The 24004-nt window shown below is 30.4% G+C and overlaps 4 protein-coding genes and 1 pseudogene across 4 annotated transcripts in view; 4 read left to right on the forward strand and 1 right to left on the reverse strand.

Annotated features, from left to right (window-relative positions):
• Positions 1 to 2667, forward strand: part of LOC107017967 (protein SET DOMAIN GROUP 41) — a 5622-nt gene extending 2955 nt beyond the window's left edge. The window contains exon 4 of the mRNA XM_015218285.2: positions 1478 to 2667. Coding sequence (XP_015073771.1) covers positions 1478 to 2476 — 999 coding nt within the window. The 3' untranslated portion in view covers positions 2477 to 2667. The remainder of the gene's footprint in view (positions 1 to 1477) is intronic.
• Positions 2668 to 3150: 483 nt separating this feature from the next.
• On the forward strand, positions 3151 to 4242 carry LOC107017969 (abscisic stress-ripening protein 2). Its single transcript, XM_015218287.2, has 2 exons — positions 3151 to 3749; positions 3868 to 4242. The coding sequence occupies exons 1-2, from the start codon at positions 3591 to 3593 to the stop codon at positions 4042 to 4044; spliced, it is 336 nt and encodes a 111-aa protein (XP_015073773.1). The 5' UTR covers positions 3151 to 3590; the 3' UTR covers positions 4045 to 4242.
• A 1820-nt stretch (positions 4243 to 6062) lies between these two features.
• LOC114076774 lies at positions 6063 to 6500 on the reverse strand (annotated as a pseudogene).
• Positions 6501 to 9937: 3437 nt separating this feature from the next.
• LOC107017235 (abscisic stress-ripening protein 3) lies at positions 9938 to 11042 on the forward strand. Its single transcript, XM_015217504.2, has 2 exons — positions 9938 to 10144; positions 10672 to 11042. Exons 1-2 carry the CDS (start codon positions 9992 to 9994, stop codon positions 10843 to 10845), a joined length of 327 nt encoding a protein of 108 aa, XP_015072990.1. The 5' UTR covers positions 9938 to 9991; the 3' UTR covers positions 10846 to 11042.
• Positions 11043 to 18840: 7798 nt separating this feature from the next.
• LOC107017276 (abscisic stress-ripening protein 3-like) lies at positions 18841 to 20044 on the forward strand. Its single transcript, XM_015217538.2, has 2 exons — positions 18841 to 19066; positions 19683 to 20044. The coding sequence occupies exons 1-2, from the start codon at positions 18914 to 18916 to the stop codon at positions 19854 to 19856; spliced, it is 327 nt and encodes a 108-aa protein (XP_015073024.1). The 5' UTR covers positions 18841 to 18913; the 3' UTR covers positions 19857 to 20044.
• The last annotated feature ends 3960 nt before the right edge of the window (positions 20045 to 24004 follow it).

The following is a 24004-nucleotide window of genomic DNA, read 5'->3' on the forward strand; positions in this document are numbered from 1 at the left end:
TTGGCCAAACCACCTGGGCACTAGGCCCAATGTGAGTTGGATCACTTAGCCACGCTTCATAATTAGAAAAACGAGCACCGTGGAAATACATGCCGCTCAGCCAAAGAAAGATGATGGAGAGTTGACCGAAATGTGCACTAAATACTTTTCGAGAGATCTCCTCCAAATCACTGGTATGGCTATCGAAATCGTGAGCATCAGCATGTAGGTTCCAGATCCAAGTGGTAGTATCAGGCCCTTTAGCTATTGTTCTTGAGAAATGACCCGGTCTGGCCCATTCCTCGAAAGAAGTTTTTACGGGATCCCTATCTACCAAAATTTTAACTTCTGGTTCCGGCGAACGAATAATCATTGAGTCCTCCTCTTTCCGGACAACACATACAAAGAGACCCGCCAACAGTCAAATAATTAGTGAACCTTAGAGATAGAGAGATATTTCTATAATTAGTTCGTTTCTCTTCTATTTTTCTATCTCCTATCTATTTTCTTTAGTTATTTACTAGAGCAATTATGATCACCTCTTTGATTTTCCCTACCTTATAAATTTTATGTTTGGTAATTGCAGCATATCCTGTTAATTCGAGTTGTAGTGGGTAATCTGGAAATTGGAGCATTTTTCTTTTATTATGATCTATTTTTTGTGTAATTGACCTATAAATAGTTGTAATTTGGAGGGTTCCTTCATTTGTTACTTTGATTTGCTTCCATTGTTTTGTTTTTTGGGATGAGTACTTTGCTGCCATTGTTGTTTCAGCATCTTTGTCTTTTATTTTCCTCAAATATGGTCTGACATCAAATTGTGATGGCAATCAGAATGCACTTAGACAGTAAAGAATTTGCCCACAGTTGATACACGTATGGAGGTTTGATGATCATGGAGATGAGATGTGACAATAAATGTTTGTTTCAAAGAAACTAAGGTGTTCAAACTTGGTAAGTGCTCACCAAGGCAAAAAGAGAAAAGGAAAAGGACTAAGAGGTGATTTCTGGTGCAACCCCATCACAACTAGAAGTGCTCCGAATCTCCTCCCACTGTCCTTACTCGGGTCTTGGCTCTATTGTACATGTCCTTAATCCGATTCCGACCTAGTGTATGCCACAGGAACACCTCTAGCCTCCAAGCATCTTCGTAGAACCTCCCTCGGAACTTTGTCATATGTCTTTTCTATGTCAATGAAACAGCATGTTTATCATCAAAAGCAATAAGAAATTAAAAATAGCCCAAAAACTCCAGGCTGGTGTTTAACAATCTGCTAAGAAGTCTAGTTTATATATTTTTTCTTGTAATTTTCCATATTGTTTGTTTTCTTCCTATAATTCTTTGGGAGTTTTTTTTTTCTTTTAAGCCAAGTTCTGCTTTGAAGTTCGTAGTCAAGCAGAGTTGAAGATCATTGCTCTTCTTGTTTTTTCTCCTAAGAGTTATGACATATCTAAGCCTTTAGGATCATTAACATCTTTTGTGAATTTTCTTGTGTAGGAAATCGTAATTTTAAATCTCGATTGTTCAAATATGGCTTCTGGTGACAACTTTTATGAGGACCATGTAATGGAGAAGCTGATTGATTGCTTGAATGACGCTATAGATGACTTCCTGTCATTTAATAACCCCAAGAATTGTTGTGAAAAACTCGAGATCCTGCTTACTCAAGATCATGTTAACGTTCTTCTAAAGCCTGACGGAGAAAAATTACATCAACTCTTCAGATTACATCCTCTTCACCATGTCTCTTTGCATGCCATCATGACACTTGCTTCTGCATTCAAAGTCTCTGTAAGTGAACTGCTGGCCCTAGACCCCGAAGGCGATGAACATCAAACCAAAGCTTTTAGTCTTAGTAGAAAGAGTGCTGCATATTCCTTGTTGCTTGCAGGTGCCACCCAGCATTTATTAGAATCCGAGACTTCTCTCATTGTGCCTGTATCAAATTTTTGGATGACTGCTGGTGAGACTCTACTAAGTCTTGTCAGAAGCTCCACGTGGAACTTACATTCAATGGAAAGACACGTTGAAGAATTTTCATTTTCGTCGTATCAAATTTGTGGCAAATGCACACTGCTTGATAGGTTTAGAGATAAATTTGCAGATTGTCATGATGAAAATGCAGAGTTTGCTGATGTAACTAGCCAATTTTTGAGTTGTGTTACCGATACAACATCAAAAATCTGGGATTTCCTCACAAAGGAAGGTGGTTACTTGAAAGCAGTTGAAGATCCCATTAACTTTAGATGGCTTGGGAGTAGGATGCCATCTTTTAGTCAGTTTGCAACTCATGCAACAAGTCCTAGTGCAGACAAAACAGATTCTGGATTGGAAGCAGAAGATAATCACAACGAGATACGGGTAAACTTGTTCCTGCTTGGTATTCACTGCTTAATCTATGGAGCTTTTTTGTCAACTGTATGTTTTGGTCCTAATTCGCCACTCATGTCTAAAGTTGGAAGTCTTCTTAGTGTCGAAGGTATTCTGAACGGTTAACTTAAGCCATTGGTTGCCTACAAATCCCAATTGTGTGTGTAACAGTCTTTAAGTTGTTGGCTACATGATAAAAAGAATGAAATCTAAACTCATTTTCTGGGCATTCCATGCCACTTAGCTTTGCATAGTAGTATCTTTTTGACATTTTGAACTGAATAAATGCAATGACACAATTCATTTTTGGCCATTGATTTGAGATTCCAGGGGTCCATTGTGTCATTCAAAAGGTTAAATGGAATTTTTAATCTTCAATTAGATGAGAAGATTAGTCCCTGCTAGATAATTAAGTGATGAGTGTGATCACAAATTTCAATTCTATTTTTAGTGGTAGTTTAGTGAAGAAAGCAAATCCCCAATGCTTAAGCATGAAGTAAGTAAAGTCAAGACTCATGTCTATCTAGGGTATGTTGGGTTAGGTCTACGTATTAATTTTTATTAAAGAAAATCGCATGTCATGTCAAAATATTAATTGTAGAGAGAGATAGAGAGCAGAGCGAGAAAGGGAGAAGGGAAGAGAGACGAGTGATCAAAGGAAGAGAGAGGAGAAATTTGCTATAAAATTCTACGTATAACTATGTTAGACATTTTTTTAAAAGTATGCTAGACAAGTTACCTAGTTTTTCTTAATTTTTCTTTTTTGTTTATATTAGACGTTAGTAATTAGAAAATGCACTTTTCTTTTCCTTTTTCCCCTATATTTTATTATTTCATAATTGTAGCTCTTCTATACACGCACAAAAAAGAAAAGGTTTGAAAGTGAAATGCCAAACCATATGTTACCTGTTTTGTGATTTAGGTAAACGCAAGGAAATTTTCAAACTAACATTTCACAGTTATAACATCCACCAGTCAAAACCTCACTTAGTTGGAAATAATTGTTTGAAATTTCTAAACGCTCACACAAGTATATACATCCAGATGAAATCAAACTATACTATATAAAAATATCATAATAATTGAAGGTTCCACCTAAAATAGAAATCCCCATCACAACATTTTCTCATCACTCACGCTGGCTAATATTTTTGGACATTGTCTATACAACTATAAATAATGGACATTTTGGAGATGAAAATATCTGTGAATTGACATCAATTTAGAGAAGCAATATAATATGGCTGAAGAGAAACACCAACACCATCACCATTTGTTCCACCACAAGAACAAGGAGGATGAGGGTGGACCAGTTGATTATGAAGAAGAAGTGAAGCACCACAGCCATCTCGAGAAGATTGGTGAACTTGGTGCTGTTGCTGCTGGTGCTTTCGCCTTAGTATGTAAATATAACAACATATATTTTATAGTCGATATTTTCTTTTTATATACGTACATTTGATACAGGTCTTCTTTAATTTCTTACGCCGTTTGTGGTTGAATTATTAAATATATAGCATGAGAAACACAAGGCAAAGAAGGATCCAGAGAATGCACACAAGCACAAGATAGAGGAAGAGATTGCAGCTGTTGCTGCAGTTGGGGCAGGTGGATTTGCATTCCATGAACATCATCAGAAAAAAGATGCCAAGAAAGAAAAAAAGGAAGTTGAGGGTGGACACCACCACTACTAATCAAATTTAACTTTTTTAGGCACCTATGGACTCTATGTTTGTCTAATATAAATAAATAAAAGATACTACTATATATGTGTTTTCTATCCAATTTTAATATCTCTCTAGATTGTATGATTTGGTGTTTCTATGTTAATCTCACTATGTAATCCTTTGTCTATGGATTAATTTGCTTTTTGAGTGTTATTTCTTATATTTCGATCGATGTATAATTTTATTAAAATATTATTATTCTCACTATTTTATTATTATTTGTTGATTCTTATATGTACTTCCATTACTATTTATTATTTTTTATTGAGTCTAGGTCTATTATATCAATATCTTTACCTTTGAGATACAGATACAGATACAATTTGCATACATTCTATTTTCTTCAAATCTTACTTTGTTGGATTATATTGAATATATTATTATTATTAAATTTTTTTAATCTTTATATTGATATTTTGACTAATTCAAATTTATACCGCGTAAGATGAACTTGGTAGGAGGTGGCAGTGAAAAACAAAACATAAGATTTACTTGAATGATAGTGACAAGTATTTGTTTTTCTCCTTTGCCTCATGTGCTGTTAGTAGTCTTAATAGCTAAGTAATTCCATATTTTGGTGGATGATTCACAATCTTCACCCTCTAATTATGAAGATAAATTACATATTTTATATACGTTTGAAAAACATGAAGATAAATTAGTAATAAAGAGAAATAATATTCTTTAATTTACTAATGTCACTTACTAATTACTATGAATGGATATAATTATCTCAGGTTAGTAATTATCTTTTTAAGTGATAATAGTTTGTTATTGAATATATCATAATTACCGTTGAAAACAAAGTGAACAGAAATAAATAAATAAGTATTTTCATTCGTAACTATCTCGCAATTTTTAAGAGTTTGGAGTCTAAATGGTACAAAATATTAACAAAAATTTTAAAACGATATATAAAATTTTATATTAACCAAAACGGTAAAATCGCTGGAACAACAGCGATTTACTCCACCGGAAAAAGCAAAATCGCTGTCACTGCAGCGATTTTGCAAAATGTGAATTATTTTTTAAAAAAATTTGAAATCGCTACCTAGGCAGCGATTTTAAATTTTTTGTAAAAAAAATTATTTTTTTAAGAAAATGTTTCAATTTTTTTTATAATTTTTTTTTAAAAAAAATGAAAACCGCTGCCTAGGCAGTGATTTTATAATTATTTTTTTTTAAAAAAAAATATGGAAATTGCGGGCAGCGATTTTCAAAAAATTTTTTTTTTAAAAAAAAAATTTAAATCGCTGCCTTCCATATTTTAAAAATTAAAAAATTTTAAATCGCTGCCTAGGCAACGATTTTATAAAAAAAAAGTTCTTTTAAAATATGAAAATCGCTGCCTTTTCAAAAAAAAAATCTAATTTTTTTTTAAAGCAGCGATTTTATATAAAAAAAAATTATAATATTTTTTTGAAATTCAAATATATAGCTTATAAAAAAATATGCATTATTTTAAAAAAAATTAAGAATAAGTAAGGTAACAAAAATATTTTTTTTTCTAACAAAGATATTATATTGTATTTAAATTTAAATGATGTTTGAGTTCAAATAGAATTTTAAATTCAAATAATTAATTTTTTTTAAAAGAAAATTAAAATCGCTCCCTAGGCAGCGATTTTCTTGAATTGTTTTTTTTAAAAAAAGAAATCGCTGCCTATGCAGCGATTTCCTTGATATATATATATATNAATTCTTACAAAAATATTCAAACTTTTAAAAAAATTCACATGCATTTATAAAAAATTGTGTCAATTCACATGTAAATAGTGTAATTTTTATTTTGTTATAAATTGACTGAATTGTAATTCGCATGCAAATAGTGTAATTTTTTATTTTGTTGTGAATTGATTGAATTGTAATTCACATGCAAATAGTGTAATTTTTGTTTTATTATAAATTGATTGAATACAATTCACGTGTAAATAGTGTCAACTCAGAATGTTACACTTTTACTTTGTTATAAATTGTTTTGAATTTCAAAGTGCCGTTCGAATGGAACCGTCATCTCTCGTGTGGATAAAATCTTCTGCATTTTCTTCAGTGTGATCTAAGTATGGAATCGCTGTAGAATGATAATTAATACTTTGATCTTCAATGGATGCATTAGGTGCATTACCCATATTATCATCATCATCATCATACATATCATCATTGTCTGTTAATTCATGCTCGGAAGGTTCATCATTGTGCAACTCACCAACTCGTTCATCACCCATAACATTATTATTTACAATTTGTGTACAATAATTCACTGCATTTTGAATTTGATCATACCTATAAAAATAATAATATAAATATATTACATATAAGAAATATAATTTTAAAAAATAAGAAAACATTACTTTATTTACCTATCAGTTGAATCCGATGAGAAAAAATTTCAAATGATTGAAATTTTGGCTAGACTCTCCCATAATGGCACACTTCAGTTCGAAATAATGATCGTCTTGAAGTAATGATCATGAGTATATATATATATATATATATATATATATTTGTTTATGAAATCGCTACGTGAAAAGCGATATTTAAAATACTAAAAAAAAGAACTAAAATCGCTACACTAACAGTGATTTAATATTTAAAAATAATAATAATTTAAATAAAATTGCTGCCACCATTTAATTAAATTTTTTTAAAAATAAAAAAAAAGTGAAAAACGCTGCTAAAGCAGCGATTTTATTAAATTTTTAAAATCGATGCATGTGCAGCGACTTCATTTTTTTAAATTAATATTTTTTTAAAAAAATAAAAATCGCTGCACGTGCAGCGATTTCATTTTTTAAAATTTATTTATTTATTTTTTAAAAAAAATCGCTGACTTGGAAGCGATTTTCTTAAAATTTTTATTTTTTAAAAAAAAATGGAAATCGCTGCCTAAATTTTTTTTTTTTTTAAAGAGGCAGAGATTTATTAAAATAATTTTTTTTTACTAAAATCGTCGCCTAGGCAGCGATTTGAAATTTTTAATTTTTTTTGCAGCGATTTCCATATTTTAATTTTTTCTTTATAAAATCGATTTAATTTTTTTTTTATTTTTAAAATCGCTGCCTAGGCAGCGATTTTCATATTTTAAAAAAAAAATTATAAAAAAAAATTAAAATCGCCGCCTAAAAAATTTAATTTTTTTTTTACAAAAAATTGAAAATCGCTGCCTAGGTAGCGATTTCAATTTTTTTTTTTTACAAAAAATTGAAAATCGCTGCATAGGTAGTTAATTCAATTTTTTTTTAAAAAATAAAAATTCATATTTTGCAAAATCGCTGCAGTGGCAACGATTTTGCTTTTTCCGGTGGAGTAAATCGATGTTGTTCCAGCGATTTTTCTGTTTTGGTTAATATAAAATTTTATATACTGTTTTGGAATTTTGTTAATATTAAGGCTTAAGTCATATACGGCCACCTAAAGTTGTCCGCATTATTTACTTAGACACCTCAACTAAGATTAGTACCTATTAGACACTTTAATATTAATAAATATGTATCTATTGAACACAAAATCGAAACCAACTTTAAAAATAATGTGCGTGTAGTTCACACGCTGTGTCTTAAAAAAGACACAAATAAAACTATGACATGTGGCACGTGGGTCCAATTTAATCATAAAAATGAATTTTCAAATTTAAGAAATAAAAAACAATTTCAACCATTAAAGCTTTGGTGTTTCTTCTTGGTTCTCACCACTGTCACTCCGTTCTCATCTCTTCCAGCAAGATCCATTTTTTTCTTATTATAAACTATGGGATTAAGCATGATATAAATAGTGGAACATTATAACGTATGTGTAGTTTAGCAAAGTGACGTTTATGGAAAATAAATTAATGTTAGTGAACGACGGCGTAGAGAATCCAGAGTACTCAAGTTATTTCTGTAGAATTTTCTCTAATATCACTTGAATAAATTTAATAGGTTTATATTTTAATTTGAGTGGTGATGTTTACTTATAATGACCAGATATAGAAAACAGACGGACGTCGGCTAACTTTTTAAACTCCAATGTCGAAATCTTCTTTCTTATTACAAAGTTAATCCATAGATTAAGATTTTCTTGATATAAAGAATGAAAAAAAAAATAGAAGTTTGAGACAAAAAATGAAGAAAAAAGAATAGAAGCAGAGGAAAGAAGTGCAGAAGTTTGACTCAAAAAGAAAATGGAGAAGAAGACTATAATTACTTTCTTTTGCTGATTAAGAAATCATTTTTAAACTAAAAAAAATAATCATTATTTCCAAGTGTCAATAAAAGAAAAAATGTCCAAGTTTTTAATAAGAAAAAATAATTAAAAAAAATTATTTGGATCTATTCACGCGCTTAACATACGTGAGATCCACATTTATTGCCACATTCACATTTTGTGTTTAATAGGTTAACGTTTTATATATTTTAGGTGTCTAATAGGTAATAGCCTTAGTTAAAGTGTCTAAGTGAATAATGCGGACAACTTTAGGTGGTTGTAGATGACTTAAGCCTAATATTAATTCTCATCGATTCAATAGTATAACTTTTGACTTGTCCCCTCTAAAATAGTTTAACTCAATTCGCACAAGCTCATTCTTATGGAAAGCGATCAACTTTTGTCATATAAGTGAAATCTAATAATGATGCTCCTATACTTTCGAAATTTTACTCATACTATATACAAATCTTATCAGGAGTTTTTAAGCTTACCCTCCATAAATCATTATAGGATAAATACATTCACATCAGAGGAAGAGAATAAAAAAAAATATAATAGTACATACATAACTAGTTATCAAATGATTCTTTTTTTTCTGTTGAACCTAATTATATAATCTCTAGTCCCAGATTGAGTTTCTCATGTGTTACTCAAAATTTCTGGAGCTTTAATCTCATCACCTCGATATCTTCAAATTTTTTTATCTTATTAAGACCTTAGTTATAAGTGAATTCGCAAGATTATCACAAAATTTGACATAATCAAATTTAACTATATCACTTGTCAAATATGATCTCAAAACATTTATTTTGCCTTGTGGATACAAATTTGCTGTTATAATAACGGTTTAAACTATACCCATAGCGTTGATGTTATCACAATAAATCAAAATTAAAGAAAGTAATTTTTCAATTGCATTACTTGTAAAAAATAATTATCGTTATTGGCTCAATGAAGATGCTATCATAGTAAATCAAAATAAACACGTTTCAGAAGAACTTTTATTTTTCAATTGTACTTGCATTTAACTTATAGTCATACAAATATTTAAGATGTGTTTTAGAATTTATATCACAACTTCTAAAAAACAAAATATTATTTCTTCAATTAAACACCTAGTTAAGCAACACTTGAACACCACATAATAAATTAAAACTAAGAAAATAATATAAATATTCTTTAAAAGAAATATCGATCGATGATAATTCTGCCCCTACACGCAGACGAAAAAAAAAGAATTTTGAAAAGGGAAATGCGAACCATATTGTACGCGTTATTTGTTTTCTGATTTCAGTAAACAAAAGGAAATTTTCAAACTAAAGCATTTTCCTTTGATAATTATTTAAATTCCACTTGTTTGATTAGGTGCTAAGAAACATCTTAGTAATATCATCAACCAGTAAAAATTAAATCCCAACTTAGTTCGAAATAATTATTTGAAATTTCTAACGTTCACACTAGTAATTAATTAATAATATATATTATTTACTTCCAGAAGAAGTCAAATTTAATTTTCTATGACAAGATTATATCTAAAAAACAAATTAAATTGAACATTTTTGGACGAATTTTCTCTTCCTTCATGACAACTACGTAATATTTTTGAACATTACAATTCATCTGCCTATATATAATGGAGTTGCTAGAAAAAACAAAATATCAAAGCACAAATTATCTATCGACGTTTAATCAACAATTAATTTAGAGAAGAAAATATTATAATATTAATATGGCAGAAGAGAAACAACATCACCGTTTGTTCCACCACAAGAACAAGGAGGAAGAAGGTGGTCCAGTTGATCATAAAAAAAAAGTGAAGCACCATAGCCATCTCCAGAAAATTGGTGAACTTGGTGCTGTTGCTGCCGGTGCTTACGCATTGGTAAGTAAATAATACTTCCTCCATCTCATGTTATTTGACTCGGCACGAAGTTTAACAAAGAAAGACTGTTGTGGTTCAAAATGAATGATAGAAATTTAAATTATTTCATTAAAGGTAAAATTGACATTTTATAATTAAATTGTTACTACTTAATATACAAATGTATCCTTTTTTTTTAGACCGACTAAAAAGTAAAGTAAATCATATAAATTGGGATAGAAGGAATACTTAGTAACATAAGTAAAGTAAGTCATGTCCTAAATTTTCTTAAATTATGTGTCCAGTTATTTAAAATAGGATATGTATGGTACTATTATACACTATGTTCTATGTGGGATATATATAGTTGGACTAATGATTTTGCTCCAAGTTTAAAGTGATCATATAACTTTCTAATGTCATATACTCCCTTCGTCTTAAATAATCGTTACTTTTTCTTTTCAAGCTTGTATGTCGAAAAGTAGTAAAATAACGATAGATAATTTGAGGCGGAGATGTATGTACTAAAAATGCATGTAAATATACAGCATGAGAAGCACAAGGCAAAGAAAGACCCAGAGAATGCACACAAACACAAGATAAAACAAGAGATAGCAGCAGTAGCTGCAGTTGGTGCTGGTGGATTTGCATTCCATGAACATCATCAGAAGAAAGAAGCAAAGAAAGAAAAAAAGGCTGCTGAGAAAGGACGACACCACTAATTAAATTTAAGTCACCCATCTATGGACTGCATAAAATAAATAAAAGTTACTATATATATATATATATTATGTGTTTTATGTTCAGTTTTAATTTAATTTATGTCCAGTGTGTATTAAATGGTGTTTCTCACCTTGTAACACTTTTTCTATAATTCTATTCATTTATTTGTTTTTTCAATGTTAATCTTTTTTTTCTTCCTTGTGTTTTTTTTTTCCAAAAAAAGATGTAAATTTCATGCTTTTTGGTGGTGTAACCCTTTTATTTATTTAAACAAATGATAGCCTAAACCACCGGAAACACATGTTTGATTTATGTATCCGACTGGAAAAAAGTGGTATAGCAAGTATTTTTAAAATCTACCGAAATTGTAAGGAATTATATAAAGTGGTGAGTTTGCTAATAGCCTATATTACTTAGCCCATATTAGTTCATAATCCGTGTAATAAACTCTCTTTTATTCGAAAAAACATTGATACATGATATTTTATATGGATAAAATATTTCACCTTGACATAAAGATTAAACTATCAATATTAATAAAAAATTAAAGATTAAAATATTACTATCCATAAAAAATTATTTTTTAATTAAAAAGTTCATACTTCACCTTCCCTTCCCCATATTATTTTATTTTTTCATAATAAATTTTTCATCCCATCCATTTAACCCTTCGATCCTAATTTTTATTTTTTTTCATTTTGTGTTAAATATACACGGACATATATTTTGAAAAAAATATTCTATTAGTGTATCGAATATAACATTAATAAGAAAAAAATTAAAACATGTCTTTCAGCGACAAGTAAAAGATATTTTTGATATATATATATATATATATAAAACACAAAATAAGAAAAAAAATTTGGAAGAGAGTTAGATGGGGTGGGTAAAATTATTTTTTTTAAAATAAAATAATATCTAAATTAATATTTCAGCGGGGGAGGAGGGAGGGGGGTTGAAACTCAAAAAATGATATTAAATATTAAATAACCTAGCGTTATTTTAAAAAATAATTACCAATATAACTATACAAGAGTTATTCAATTAATATAGTCCCTCCAAGGACATCCAATAAAAAAAAAAAAGAGTTATTCGATAAAACTCAATTTTTATTTTACCCATCTTTATTATTCTCGCCCGTAAAATACAAAAATAAAAAGGGAAATTTACATAAATATACTATAACAAAAAAATATTTACCATTTATAGCAAAAACATATTTTTTTCACTTGACCACTTTTAATTCACTTATAATACAAGTTTAATACGTATTACAAAAATAACTTTATTATTCAAATATAATACAAGTTTTAATGATGGATAATATATTTATCAAATATTTTAATACACTAATTATACAATATGACAATTTTTTACCAAACAAACATAATATATTTCAAAAACATTTTTATAATTTAAATATATTGCATACATAATTCACTTTTAATACTTATTATAGATTTATCACAATATTGCTATAAATGGTAATAAACAAAAAGTATCGCTAAAATCAATAATTATTTTCAAAAAATATTTATTCATGTAATTTTTTCAAATAAAAACTACATAATTAAACATATTTTTAACTATCATATAGATACATATTTTACCTCTCCCTATTCTATTTCTTTCTTCTTTCTCCCTATGCACTTAACTTAATTTGTATCTTTGCAACCAACAAACACAGAAACATCGTGGCACAAAGGAACTATAATCCAGGTTTCACAAGTAATCGTGTATTCTGGATCTTCCAAGTGAAACCTGAGCACATCACAGGCCTTAGGACCACATTTGAAAACTCAAATACAGAAGCCGAGCAAGATGGTGTTTCAAATATTTATGTAAAAAAAAAAAATGCAAGATATGTTCTTAATTCACAACATACTGTATGTATCGATCTTACTATCTCGATTTTGCGTTATATTATATACCATGAGATATGTCTGATGTAGTTACTCTTCATCTATAACAATGTTGTGTATTGAATACATGTATATATAAGAAAGTATTGGTATTAATTAAGATTATATGCTTTATGAATCTTGTGTTATATAACATACAAAGAGATGTATCCAACATTAATTCATGTATGTTACACATGTTCTATAGTGTATCAGAATTACTTACATGTATAACATTTATCTGATCTAATATTAACAACTAACGTAATGCATGTGTCATACTTATTAATTTAATGTATATGAATTATCTCATATGCAGGTTAAATGAAATATGTTAAAAACTTGTTTTAAAGACTTGAGCACCGAGTTGAGGAAGAGTATAGTTGATTTCATTTTCTTTAAAATGATATATGCGAACTAAGTATTTCCAAGAGTAAATGATTTTACATTTAAGATGAGAGGAAATTGAGATTTTCAAAAGAGTTTTAACCAGTTTGAGTACATCTCTTTCAAGAGAAACATTTTGAGTTATAATCTCAAACCACAAAAAAGTTATGTTTTTAAACATATGAGCTGAGTATAATTTTGGGAGCAGTATTGAGCACCGATATGGGGATGAGTTTAGATAACTCAAGTCTCTACAAAATCATGTAGCCAACGTGGGTAGAAAAGGTCATACTTTTTAGATTATTCCTTAATGGTTTTTAGTATAGACTAGTGGATCCACTTAGCTGAGAGGTTATATACCCCGACAAAGTATACTTAGTTGAGAGGTTATATACCCCGACAAAGTATAGGAAAGTTCTGACAGCGTGGGCGAGACGATGTATCATCACTTAACTCGTAGTGATGAGAAACTCACATAGAGTTATATTATATTCTTTATATATACTAACTGAGTTATTATTGTATTCTTCAATACATTTAGTTGTTGTCTACCGTGTTAAAGTTTTCCATATATATTGCATTTTTTACTGTTTTTTTTAATCGTTAAGTATCATGAGTTGAGTATCTTTGAGTTGAATATCACATCTCTGAGTTGAGTATCTTATTCTTGAGTTAAATTGAGTGATTTGTGAAGAGGTAAGTTTTCCTTTTTTTTTTAAATCAAGTTCATGCCTATATTTATGCTTAAGAATTCCCCTTACATGCTCATACATTCCACGTAGTGAGTCATTTGGCATGTATGATTGCACGATGCAAATATAGATATTCAGGATCATCAACAGGCTTTTCATTGAGGTCGTGTGATATTTCAGTCAACTTTGGTGAACCTTTTTTTATTTCGGAGGACTTCACCTTTATCTTAACATTAGTAGTTTTGAGATGTCGTGGGTCTTGTCCCGATATCCTTTTGTAATAGTAGAGGCTTTGTAGATAGACAATAGAGTTTGAGAAGTCCTTTTTTTTATTTATTTTGCTAAATGCTTTAAAGACTTGAGTTGCCTATTTCTAACGAGTTGAATATAATATTTTATTCAGAGTTTATCATTTGAGTCAAAGTTTTGTAATTGATTTTAATGAATTTTATTCAGTTTTAAGTGGTTGTATGCTTGAGTTAGTCTTCCGCTTGTAGTCAGCCATGATGATTGTTCTCTTGAGGACCAACAATGGTTCTCGAGTGTCAGCCACGTCCAAGGTGTAGGTTCGGATCATGACAAACTTGATACCGGAGCACAGAGTTTAAAAGTCCTAGGGAGTCTATGAAGTTGTGTATGTAGAAACCTAGTTATTAGTGTGAAGCGCACCATATTTATAATTAGGAGGCTGCAACATTTAGGAACTATCTAATTTTTTCCATACTCTTAATCATGCAATAGAGTTATGTTATAGAGATTTATTCATAATCGTCTGTTTCTCAGATTCATCCGATTTATTTATAATCGTGTGTTTCTCAGATTCATTCGACTACTCGTCATACTAGAGGTGGTTGAACATTCAGTCCTTTATCGATGAGTTGTTCTTAGAAAGGGCTTGAGGAAATCATGCGACTCCAGAGGGGCTTGAGAGAAGTCCCTGAGCGAGTTAAGTATAGAGTTTCAGAGAAGTGCACTTATGTTCATATGAAGTGTGCGTTTGAGTTAAAAACGAGTAGTACACTATTTCCTAAAATTAGTTGAGACCTTTAAGAAGATGGTATGTTTAGAGCTTGGGTAGTATTTTCGCTTTAAAGATAGTATGAATTACGAGATTATAAACAGTAATAGTGAAAGTGTCATGGGTTAGAGGAAAGAATGTAAAGTTTCAATACTCTAAGGAAAGGAGATAGTGTTGGAGCGGATTACGTCAATGTGTCATCGTGTTAGAGAAGACTAAATTCTATGTTGCATAATCAAGCAGAGTATTCATAGGTGGCACACCCAAACTACGCTTATGAATTTTGAAAGGGGAAACCCCATGGTATTTAGAGAATGATTGAACTATTTTGAGAGATAATGTGTAGTAAATGAGTAAGTAGTACTTAAGTTGCGAGGTCGAATATGATGATAATTCGTGAGTATGGAGACTAAGAAGTAAGGATTGACTATTTGTCATAAAGTCTTAGTGGACGAGTATTTCTAAATTGTATCCAATAGTTGTAAGTTAGTATAGTAAGCGAGCAATCATATTGATATTCGAATTTTGTAATAAACATTAAGCTTGAAATTGAGATGCGTATCTTGACAAAAGGATGAAAACAAAAGGTGATGATGTTAGTCTTGAGATTTGATCTAGAAGACTTGACATAGAGTAGGTGAGAAATTGAGGTGATTAGTTGCAATAAAAATGAATGGTACAAGTGAGATACTCTAAGGGCCCATTTTGGCCATAGATTTCTCAAATAATATTTGGGAAAAAATTTGGCAAATGATATTTGTTCATACAATTTGTCATTATTTGGAAATATTTTTGGCAAATATCCCAAATTTCAAAATACTAGTTTTTTCCATTATTTGGGTCAAATCTCATTATTTGAGATTTTTTGAAAATGAAAATCTTACCCCAAACTTTTATCTTTTACAAAAACACCCTTTATAGTAGTTGTTTGTGTTGTATTGCGTAATTTTTTACGTGAACACCAAAGTAGTGATGAAATATTCAGTTGAATATTAAATGATGATATGGTTGTTGATGAAAAATCGGTTCACGATTTATGGAATGATGCTTGTTGCGCTCACTCCAAACTACCACATTGCTCTAGTGTCATGAACACTATTTGTTATTGTTGCAACGAACATCCAATTGACTTGTAATACAAACTTATAGTTAATTTTGATAGTTTTTAAAACTTATGGGTATAAATCATATTTTTCTAAAAAAGTGAAACATATTTCCCAAATACTATAGTCAAATCCATGGTGAAATTTCACCTAAATTTTCACTTAAATAATATTTACCAAAAATATTTAAAATTCTATGACCAAACGTTTAATTAGTGAACTGTGGTTATCAATAAATGTAAGTAATACAAATAAAATATATTTAATATATTATTATTAATAATAATTGATTTTAATATTTATATTGACTTTTTGGCTAATTTAAATTCATACAGTGTAAGATGGGCTTGGTAGAAGGTGGCAGTGGAAAACAAAACATAAGATTTGACTTGAATGACAGTTACGTACATGACATTTTCATGTTGTTAGTAGGGTCATAATGTTTGTTTTTCTCATTTGCATGCTATTAGCCTTAATAGCTAAGTAATTCCATATTTTGGTAGATGATTAACAATCTTTGCCATCTAATATTTGATGATATGCGCGTTGTATAACAAATCTATTACAAATTTATTAGACTTTACGGTATATTCTCGTTATAAAATTTTATGATGCTCGAATTTATAACGAAATGATGACATATCTTTAGTTAAATAAATCTAATCTCAAAAGTGATAATTGAAGAAAACAAATATCAAAAACATTCGTTTGGAGAGCAACTATAAACCAAAGGCCAAAGTCACAACTAATTGTCAATGGGCCTTTGTAATGATAAGAACTTCAACTAATAAGACCATTATGGTAGGATAGTAAGTGATTGTTTTTGAGAAATTTTAGGAAAAATTATATGAAATAGTAAACTATCGATTCAAATTAAATGTTATAGTTGTAGTTTATTTTAATTATAATTCGCAACAAACATCTTATTTTTTGCCATTTGATTCGGTATATAATTAGCCATTTTCGGTATATAATTAGTCATTTTTTACATTTGGGTATAAAATATATTTGTGTTTGTATAAAACGAGAAAAAATATATATACAAATACAAATACATACATTTTCGTCCTACACACTTATAATTATACAAATACATATTCTATTATACAAATTACAATGTATGAATGAATTTATACAAAACTTATCAATTTGTATAAAATTGATTGTTTGTAGCGAAATATACAAATCAAAAAGTGCAGTTATGCAAACTATAGCTATAATATATATCTTATGTTTGTTATATGTGAAAGTATTTTTTTTAATTAGAGATTTTAAATTTAAATTTTAACAATAGATTATTCTTTAATTAAAAAATATTAGTTTTACTCCTCCAAAATAGAATTTTTCTGCGCAAATTCGGGTTAATATCATGTTTGTAATTATCTTTTTAAGTGAGATAATAATTGTTGGTGAATATATTACAATTATAGTTAAAAATAATGAATACATAAATATTTCTCCTACGTCTCAGATATCTCACAATTTTTAAACTGCAGGATAATTTTATCCACTATAGGATGATTTTTACCGATCCAATATAATTTTTTACTTTTTTACTTGTCTCCTCTAAAATACAATAGCTCAATTCAAACAAGCTCATTCTCATAGAAAGCAAACAACTTTTACAGGCATATAACTAAAATTTGACAATGATGATTGATGCTCTTATAATTTCGACACTCCACTTATACAACATACAAATTTCATCAAAAATTTTAAACTCAACCTTCACAAATCATTACAGGATAAATACACTCACATCAGAGGAAGAGAATAAAGAAAAGTATAATAGTGCATTCACAACTAGTTATCATATAAGTCATTTTTTCACTGAACACAATTATAGGATCTCCAGCCTCCAAATTGGATTTCTTCATATATGACTCGGATTTTTTTGAGTTTTAAATTCATTCCCCTCGATGTGGTTTAAACTCCTTATCTTCTTAAAAATAGTGACTCCGTAAGATTATCACAAGATTTGACATAACTAAAGTTAATGAAATCACTTATCAAATATGATCTCACAATATTGTTTTTCCCTCATAAATCTTAATTCACTGTTATAATAACAATTTTAAACTGTACCATTTCCATTGGTGATATCACAATAAATCAAAATTAAAGAAAGTAAGTTTTCCATTGAACCACTTATAAAAAATAATTATTATTACCGAGTCTGTGAAGATTTTACTATAATATATTAAAATATACACGTCCCAGAAGAACTTTTACTTTCTCTTCATTTATTTTTCAATGGTACTTATGTTTCCACTTAGAGTAAATAACTTTTAACTTGAAAATTCTTATTTTGATAATCTATAGACGCACAAATGTCCAAATTAACCAGTATCACATGATTAATTAAAATGAAGATAATAATAAAAATACTATTTCTTTCTTTATAAGAAACGTCGAGCAATGCCCCTACACGCAGACTTTTAAAAAAAAAAAAAGTTTGAAAAGTGAAATACTAAACCATGTACGCGTTATCTGTTTTCAGAGTTCAATAAACAAAAGGAAATTTTCAAACTAACATTTTCCATTGATAATAATATCCACTTGAATTGTTTGATTAGGTCCTAAAATCACAGAAGCATCTATATATCTTAATAATAGCATCCACCAGTCGAAATTAAAACCCCACTTAGTTCGAAATAATTATTGAAATTTCTAACGTTCACACAAGTAATTACAAATTAATAGTATTATATACTTCCAGAAGTAGTCAGATTTAATTTTCTCTAGCAAGGTGATATATAAAAAATTAAATTGAAGGTGCACCACCTAATTCATGGACTAATTTTCTAATTCTTCATGCCAACTACGTAATATTATTGGATATTACAATTCATAGGCCTATAAATAATGGACTAGCTAGCTAGAAAAATAAAATATCAAAGCACAAATTGTCTATCGACGTTTAATCAACAATTAATTTAGAGAAGAAAATATAATATAATATTAATATGGCTGAAGAGAAACAACATCACCGTTTGTTCCACCACAAGAACAAGGAGGAAGAAGGTGGTCCAGTTGATCATGAAAAAAATGTAAAGCACCATAGCCATTTCCAGAAAATTGGTGAACTTGGTGCTGTTGCTGCCGGTGCTTACGCATTGGTACGTAAATAAGTTCATCGATATACTATATTTCATTTAAATGTCATAAGTTTTCTTTAATTTCTTAAATTATGCGTCCAATTATTTAAAATAGGATATGTACGGGGTACTATTGTATGTGGAGATAAATAGTTGGACTAATGACGATAAATAGTTGGACTAATGACGCATGAGTTCGCCCCAAATCTAAAGTGATCCTATGACTTTCCTTATGCCATACTTCATTCGTCTCAAAATAAGTGTTATATTTTTTTTAGAGCTAATTTGATCACTATTTTTTTAAAAATTAATTGGAATAGATCAACTCAAAAGTAGTTTTAAAATTGAAATTTAGATATTCAACAATTATTACGAAATTTACTACAAGTTATGATTATTCTCATGTGTCGATATAATGAAAAAGACATTGTAAAATAAAAATCGACTTTCACATAGTTTGAATCTCGAGAAGTACTAAAAGAATGACAGATAATTTGAAGCGGATGATTTGAGAAGTACCTTAGATGACAATGCACCATATATATATATGGTTGATAAATGAAAATAATAAGTGTATTTTACCTCTTATATATCTCTTCAATATCTTTGTGTTTTGTTGTTGAATAAATATATATAGCATGAGAAGCACAAGGCAAAGAAAGACCCAGAGAATGCACAGAAACACAAGATAAAACAAGAGATAGCAGCAGTAGCTGCAGTTGGTGCTGGTGGATTTGCATTCCATGAACATCATCAGAAGAAAGAAGCCAAGAAAGAACAAAAGGAAGCTGAGAAAGGACACCACCACTAATTAAATTTAACTACTACTACCATTTTAGCAGCTATATATATATCTATGGACTGCCTATAAAACAAATAAAAGTTACTACTATTATGTGTTTTTGTAGTGTGGATGTTTCTATGTTAATCTCACCTTGTAACACTTTTTCTATAATTCTATTCATTAATTTGGTTTTTGAATGTTAATCTTCTTTTCTTCCTTGTGTTCTTTTTTTTTAATTTAAATTTTATGCTTTAGATGGTGTAAATCTTTCATTTAATCTATGATATATAGAGAGAACAAATAGAGGGAGACTATAGCCTAAATCTCTGGAAATATAATAAGGATTAATATACAATCATGAAAAAAGATAATGGTCAATGAAAATTAAAGAATAATAGTTCACAGTGACTCAAAATACATTATTTCTTTATTTGTGTCTTATATAGGGAATCTGAATCTTGTCAAGGGTGTAAGAGCCAGTTGCATCCTTGGGCACATTGTTAGGATCAAAGATCAAGATATTCTTTTTATATAGATAGTATTTAGCTAATGCACCTGTCATTTGGTTCGTATCTCTGAAACAATGTCAAATTGTCGCAATGGTAGTTCTTCTAGTCTGCATAAACAAAAGATGCTTTTAGTGACATTTATTTAGTGGCAATAAGTAAACTGCCACTAATAAATTATGGGATCGTTTGGTACAAAAATTAATAATGCATGGATTAGTTGAGATTAGTAATGCAAGGATTAATAGTGCAGGAATTAGAAATGCAAGATGTTGATCAATGAAGTTCAATGTACAAGCCATATGGTGTGAATCAGTTAGTTTGTTAGAGAATGTACAGTTGTACATAGTTAGGTTGATAACTGAATGTGTATAAGCTGAACTATAAATAGTCAGCTACATGAATGTAATAGTTAGCTAAGCCAATTCAATGTAAAATTTATCTCTTCATTTCTTCTCTCTTCTATCCTTTTCTTTCTCTAAGAGTTAGCAACTTATGAATCTCCATTAATGGAGTTTACATGGTATCAGAGCAGGGCCCGTCTCACCCGATGTTGGGGCTCCCCAAAATTAAAAATTGCCCATGCACCATGCTAAGCACTAGGCGTGAGGTGGGTGTTAAAGAATGACAAAAGTCCCACGTTGGTGGTTAATGAGATGGGTGGACTCCTTATAAGGCTTAGACAATCCTTCTCCTTTTGAGCTAACTTTTGGGGTATGAGTTAGGCCTAAGACCTAATTTAACATGGTTTGTGTTATGTTGCGTGTCCCAAAGTCTTAGATAAGTTTGCCTCTAAAGCAATTCCTGCTGTCTTCATGGGCTATTCTTCAACTCAAAAATTGTATATTTTATATGATGTTCATGTTCACTCATTTTTTGTGAGCAGACGTGTAGTTTTTCATGAACATCTATATCCATTTAAAGATCTCAAAGCATCTTTTGATCCCATATTTCCAATCTTAGAAATAGTAGTTTTTCATGAACATCTATATCCATTTAAAGATCTCAAAGCATTTTCTAATCCCATATTTCTAGTCTTAGAAACAGTCCTGATGTTGAAAGTCTAGGTGAGCCGTCTGTCACTTTACCCTCCACTACAAACTCAGTTGTACCAGCTCCATCCATTCAATCAGAGCCGACTCCAGATGTGTCTACTGCAGTTGATCCAGCCAGGAGATCAACTAGGCAGAGTAAACCCCCCATATGGTTGCAGGACTTTGTCACTACATCTAAAGGCAATGCATGTGCCTACCTATTACTAATAAGCTCTCTTACTCTCATTTGTCACAAAAACTTACAACCAGGTGTTCAAGGCTTACTCAGCTGTATGTGAACCTGCATCCTTTCATGAAGCTGTTTCTGATCCTGCATGGGTAAAAGCTATAGAACTGGAAATAGCAGTTTTAGAAAGTAATAAGACATGGAGCATAGTTGATCTTCCACCTGGTAAAAAACCTATTGGTTGTCGATGGATTTATAAAATTAAGTATCTCTCCTTAGGGGAAATAAAAAGATATAAAGCACGGTTGGTGGCAAAGGGGTTCAGTTAGAAAGAAGGCATTGATTTTGGTGAAACCTTTAGTCCTGTGGCTAAGATGGTTACAGTCAGGTCAGTGGTTGCTCTTGCAGCTTCTAGAGGGTGGTACATCTATCAGATGGATGTCCATAATACTTTCCTCAATGGTAATCTACTAGAAAAGGTATACATGACTATTCCCAGTGGTTTTGCTAGACAGGGGGAGACTCAGAAGGTCTGCAAACTCCACAAGTCATTATATGGACTCAAGCATGCACCAAGGCAATGGAACATGAAGCTAACAGAAGCATTAGTAGATAGGGTTCAAACAGAGTCACTATGATTACTCTTTATTCACAAAGTTGGTTGGCTATGACACAGTGATAGTACTAGTGTATGTGGATGATCTTATAGTTACTGGAAGCAATCAGAAACTCTTGTGTGACACCAGACAGGAGATTCAAAAAAAGTTCAAGATAAAGGACCTAGGTGAACTAAATTTTTTTTTGGGAATTGAGTTTTCTAGGTTCGACAAAGGCTTACTCATGTCTCAAAGAAAATATGCATTAGAGCTAATTTCTGAATCTGGGCTAGGGGGAGCAAAGCCAGCTTGCACACCGCTTGAGATGAATCAGAAACTCACTTCTGTACAGTATGATGAACACATCAATAATGGAATTCCTGAAGGTGACACAATTCTTACCGACATTACAAAATACCAAAGACTGGTAGGGAAACTTTTGTACATTACCATGACTAGACCTAGTCTTGCATTCTCTGTACAAATATTGAGTCAATTCATGCATTGTCCAAAAAAAATCACACATGGAGGCAGCTTTAAGAGTGGTGAGATATATTAAAGAGGCACCTGGTTTAGGCTTGTTAATGCCAGCAAATGACACCAATAAACTGACAGCCTACTGTGATTTTGACTGAAAACATGTGTGGAGACTAGAAGATCAGGTACAGGATATGCAATAATGTTTGGAGAAGATCTTGTATCTTGGAAGTCAAAGAAGCAAGAGATTGTGTCAAGGAGTTCAGAAAGAATGACCCTATTTCTGTTTTAGTTTGTTTAATAAGAATGACCCATTTCCTTTTTGGCAATACTTTAACTTTAAACTTTTTCACGTAGCATGTTTAAGACCACAAGATTTAAGCGCATTTTGGTACATTTGACATAACTTTAATTTAGAACCATAACATTAACAAGTCTTTTTTCTTTTTTTATACTCCGTTACAAGTCAAACTAGGTCATCCTTTTTTAAACGATGGGAGTACTATATTAGTGTTTTTGGTACCATCTATTTTCTATCATTTAACATTGTTGGAAGAAACAGTGCTTTAGTAAGGGAATGTCCTAGTGGTGGCTGAAGTCGCATTTCTAATCCAACGAAAAAAAACACTAGGTAGTTTTTTCCATTTGTCCAATTCTTGATGGATGGAATACACATTACATGTGTTGGTGGGAGGTAACAGGTACCTCGTTTTATTAGCCTAGGTGTCTACAAATTGTCCGAACACCATAATTATTTTAAAAACTAGCAGAATTAATGTTCGTTCCCATATCTGTTGGCACTTTTACAAATTATCTTTTAAATGTTGAGCAAAAGTGAGACTGTGAAGATACTAAACATTGTTTAGATATCTTCTAACAAGCTGTCTGTTTGTTTATTTACTACTTGCTTGGCATACATATGATCAATTAATGTATCATAAGGTCGAGGATTTCTAAGCCTTAAGGCATATACCCAACCACTCTTAGATAGCTTTAAAGAAGATTGTAGATACAAAGTTGTTTGCAGGTATGGTATTTTATGAATTGGTTGCTACAGCTGAGATAGATTTGAAGTTCCATTTTGAGATAATATGGCATTGACCGGTTCCTCTGTTGAATCCATCCCATTTTTTGGTCAACTTTAGCTATTCAATTGGTACAAGCAATTGTTAAAAAGGAATAGTAATTGGAGTTGAAAAGAAAAGATTTGGTAGTTGGCAAATTGATAAGATTGGTAACCATTTTTAACTTTGCTATATTTACCTATGTCATTAGTGACATAGACATGGTTTTATCCTTCTATAAATAGAGCATTCTTGCTCATTTGTAGAACACACCAAGTTAGAGAGAAAAACCATTTTGAGAGCAAAGTGAG

This window comes from Solanum pennellii, chromosome 4 (assembly GCF_001406875.1).
Source record: "Solanum pennellii chromosome 4, SPENNV200".
NCBI classification, from domain to species: Eukaryota; Viridiplantae; Streptophyta; class Magnoliopsida; order Solanales; family Solanaceae; genus Solanum; species Solanum pennellii.

What these genes read in the sequence shown, in the direction of transcription:
- LOC107017969 (XM_015218287.2), top strand. Translation starts at nt 3,591, where the DNA reads ATGGCTGAAGAGAAACACCAACACCATCACCATTTGTTCCACCACAAG. An exon ending in CTGCTGGTGCTTTCGCCTTA is followed by an intron (nt 3,750 to 3,867) that starts GTATGTAAATAT and finishes TTAAATATATAG; the next exon opens with CATGAGAAACACAAGGCAAA.
- LOC107017235 (XM_015217504.2), top strand. Translation starts at nt 9,992, where the DNA reads ATGGCAGAAGAGAAACAACATCACCGTTTGTTCCACCACAAGAACAAG. An exon ending in CTGCCGGTGCTTACGCATTG is followed by an intron (nt 10,145 to 10,671) that starts GTAAGTAAATAA and finishes GTAAATATACAG; the next exon opens with CATGAGAAGCACAAGGCAAA.
- LOC107017276 (XM_015217538.2), top strand. Translation starts at nt 18,914, where the DNA reads ATGGCTGAAGAGAAACAACATCACCGTTTGTTCCACCACAAGAACAAG. An exon ending in CTGCCGGTGCTTACGCATTG is followed by an intron (nt 19,067 to 19,682) that starts GTACGTAAATAA and finishes AAATATATATAG; the next exon opens with CATGAGAAGCACAAGGCAAA.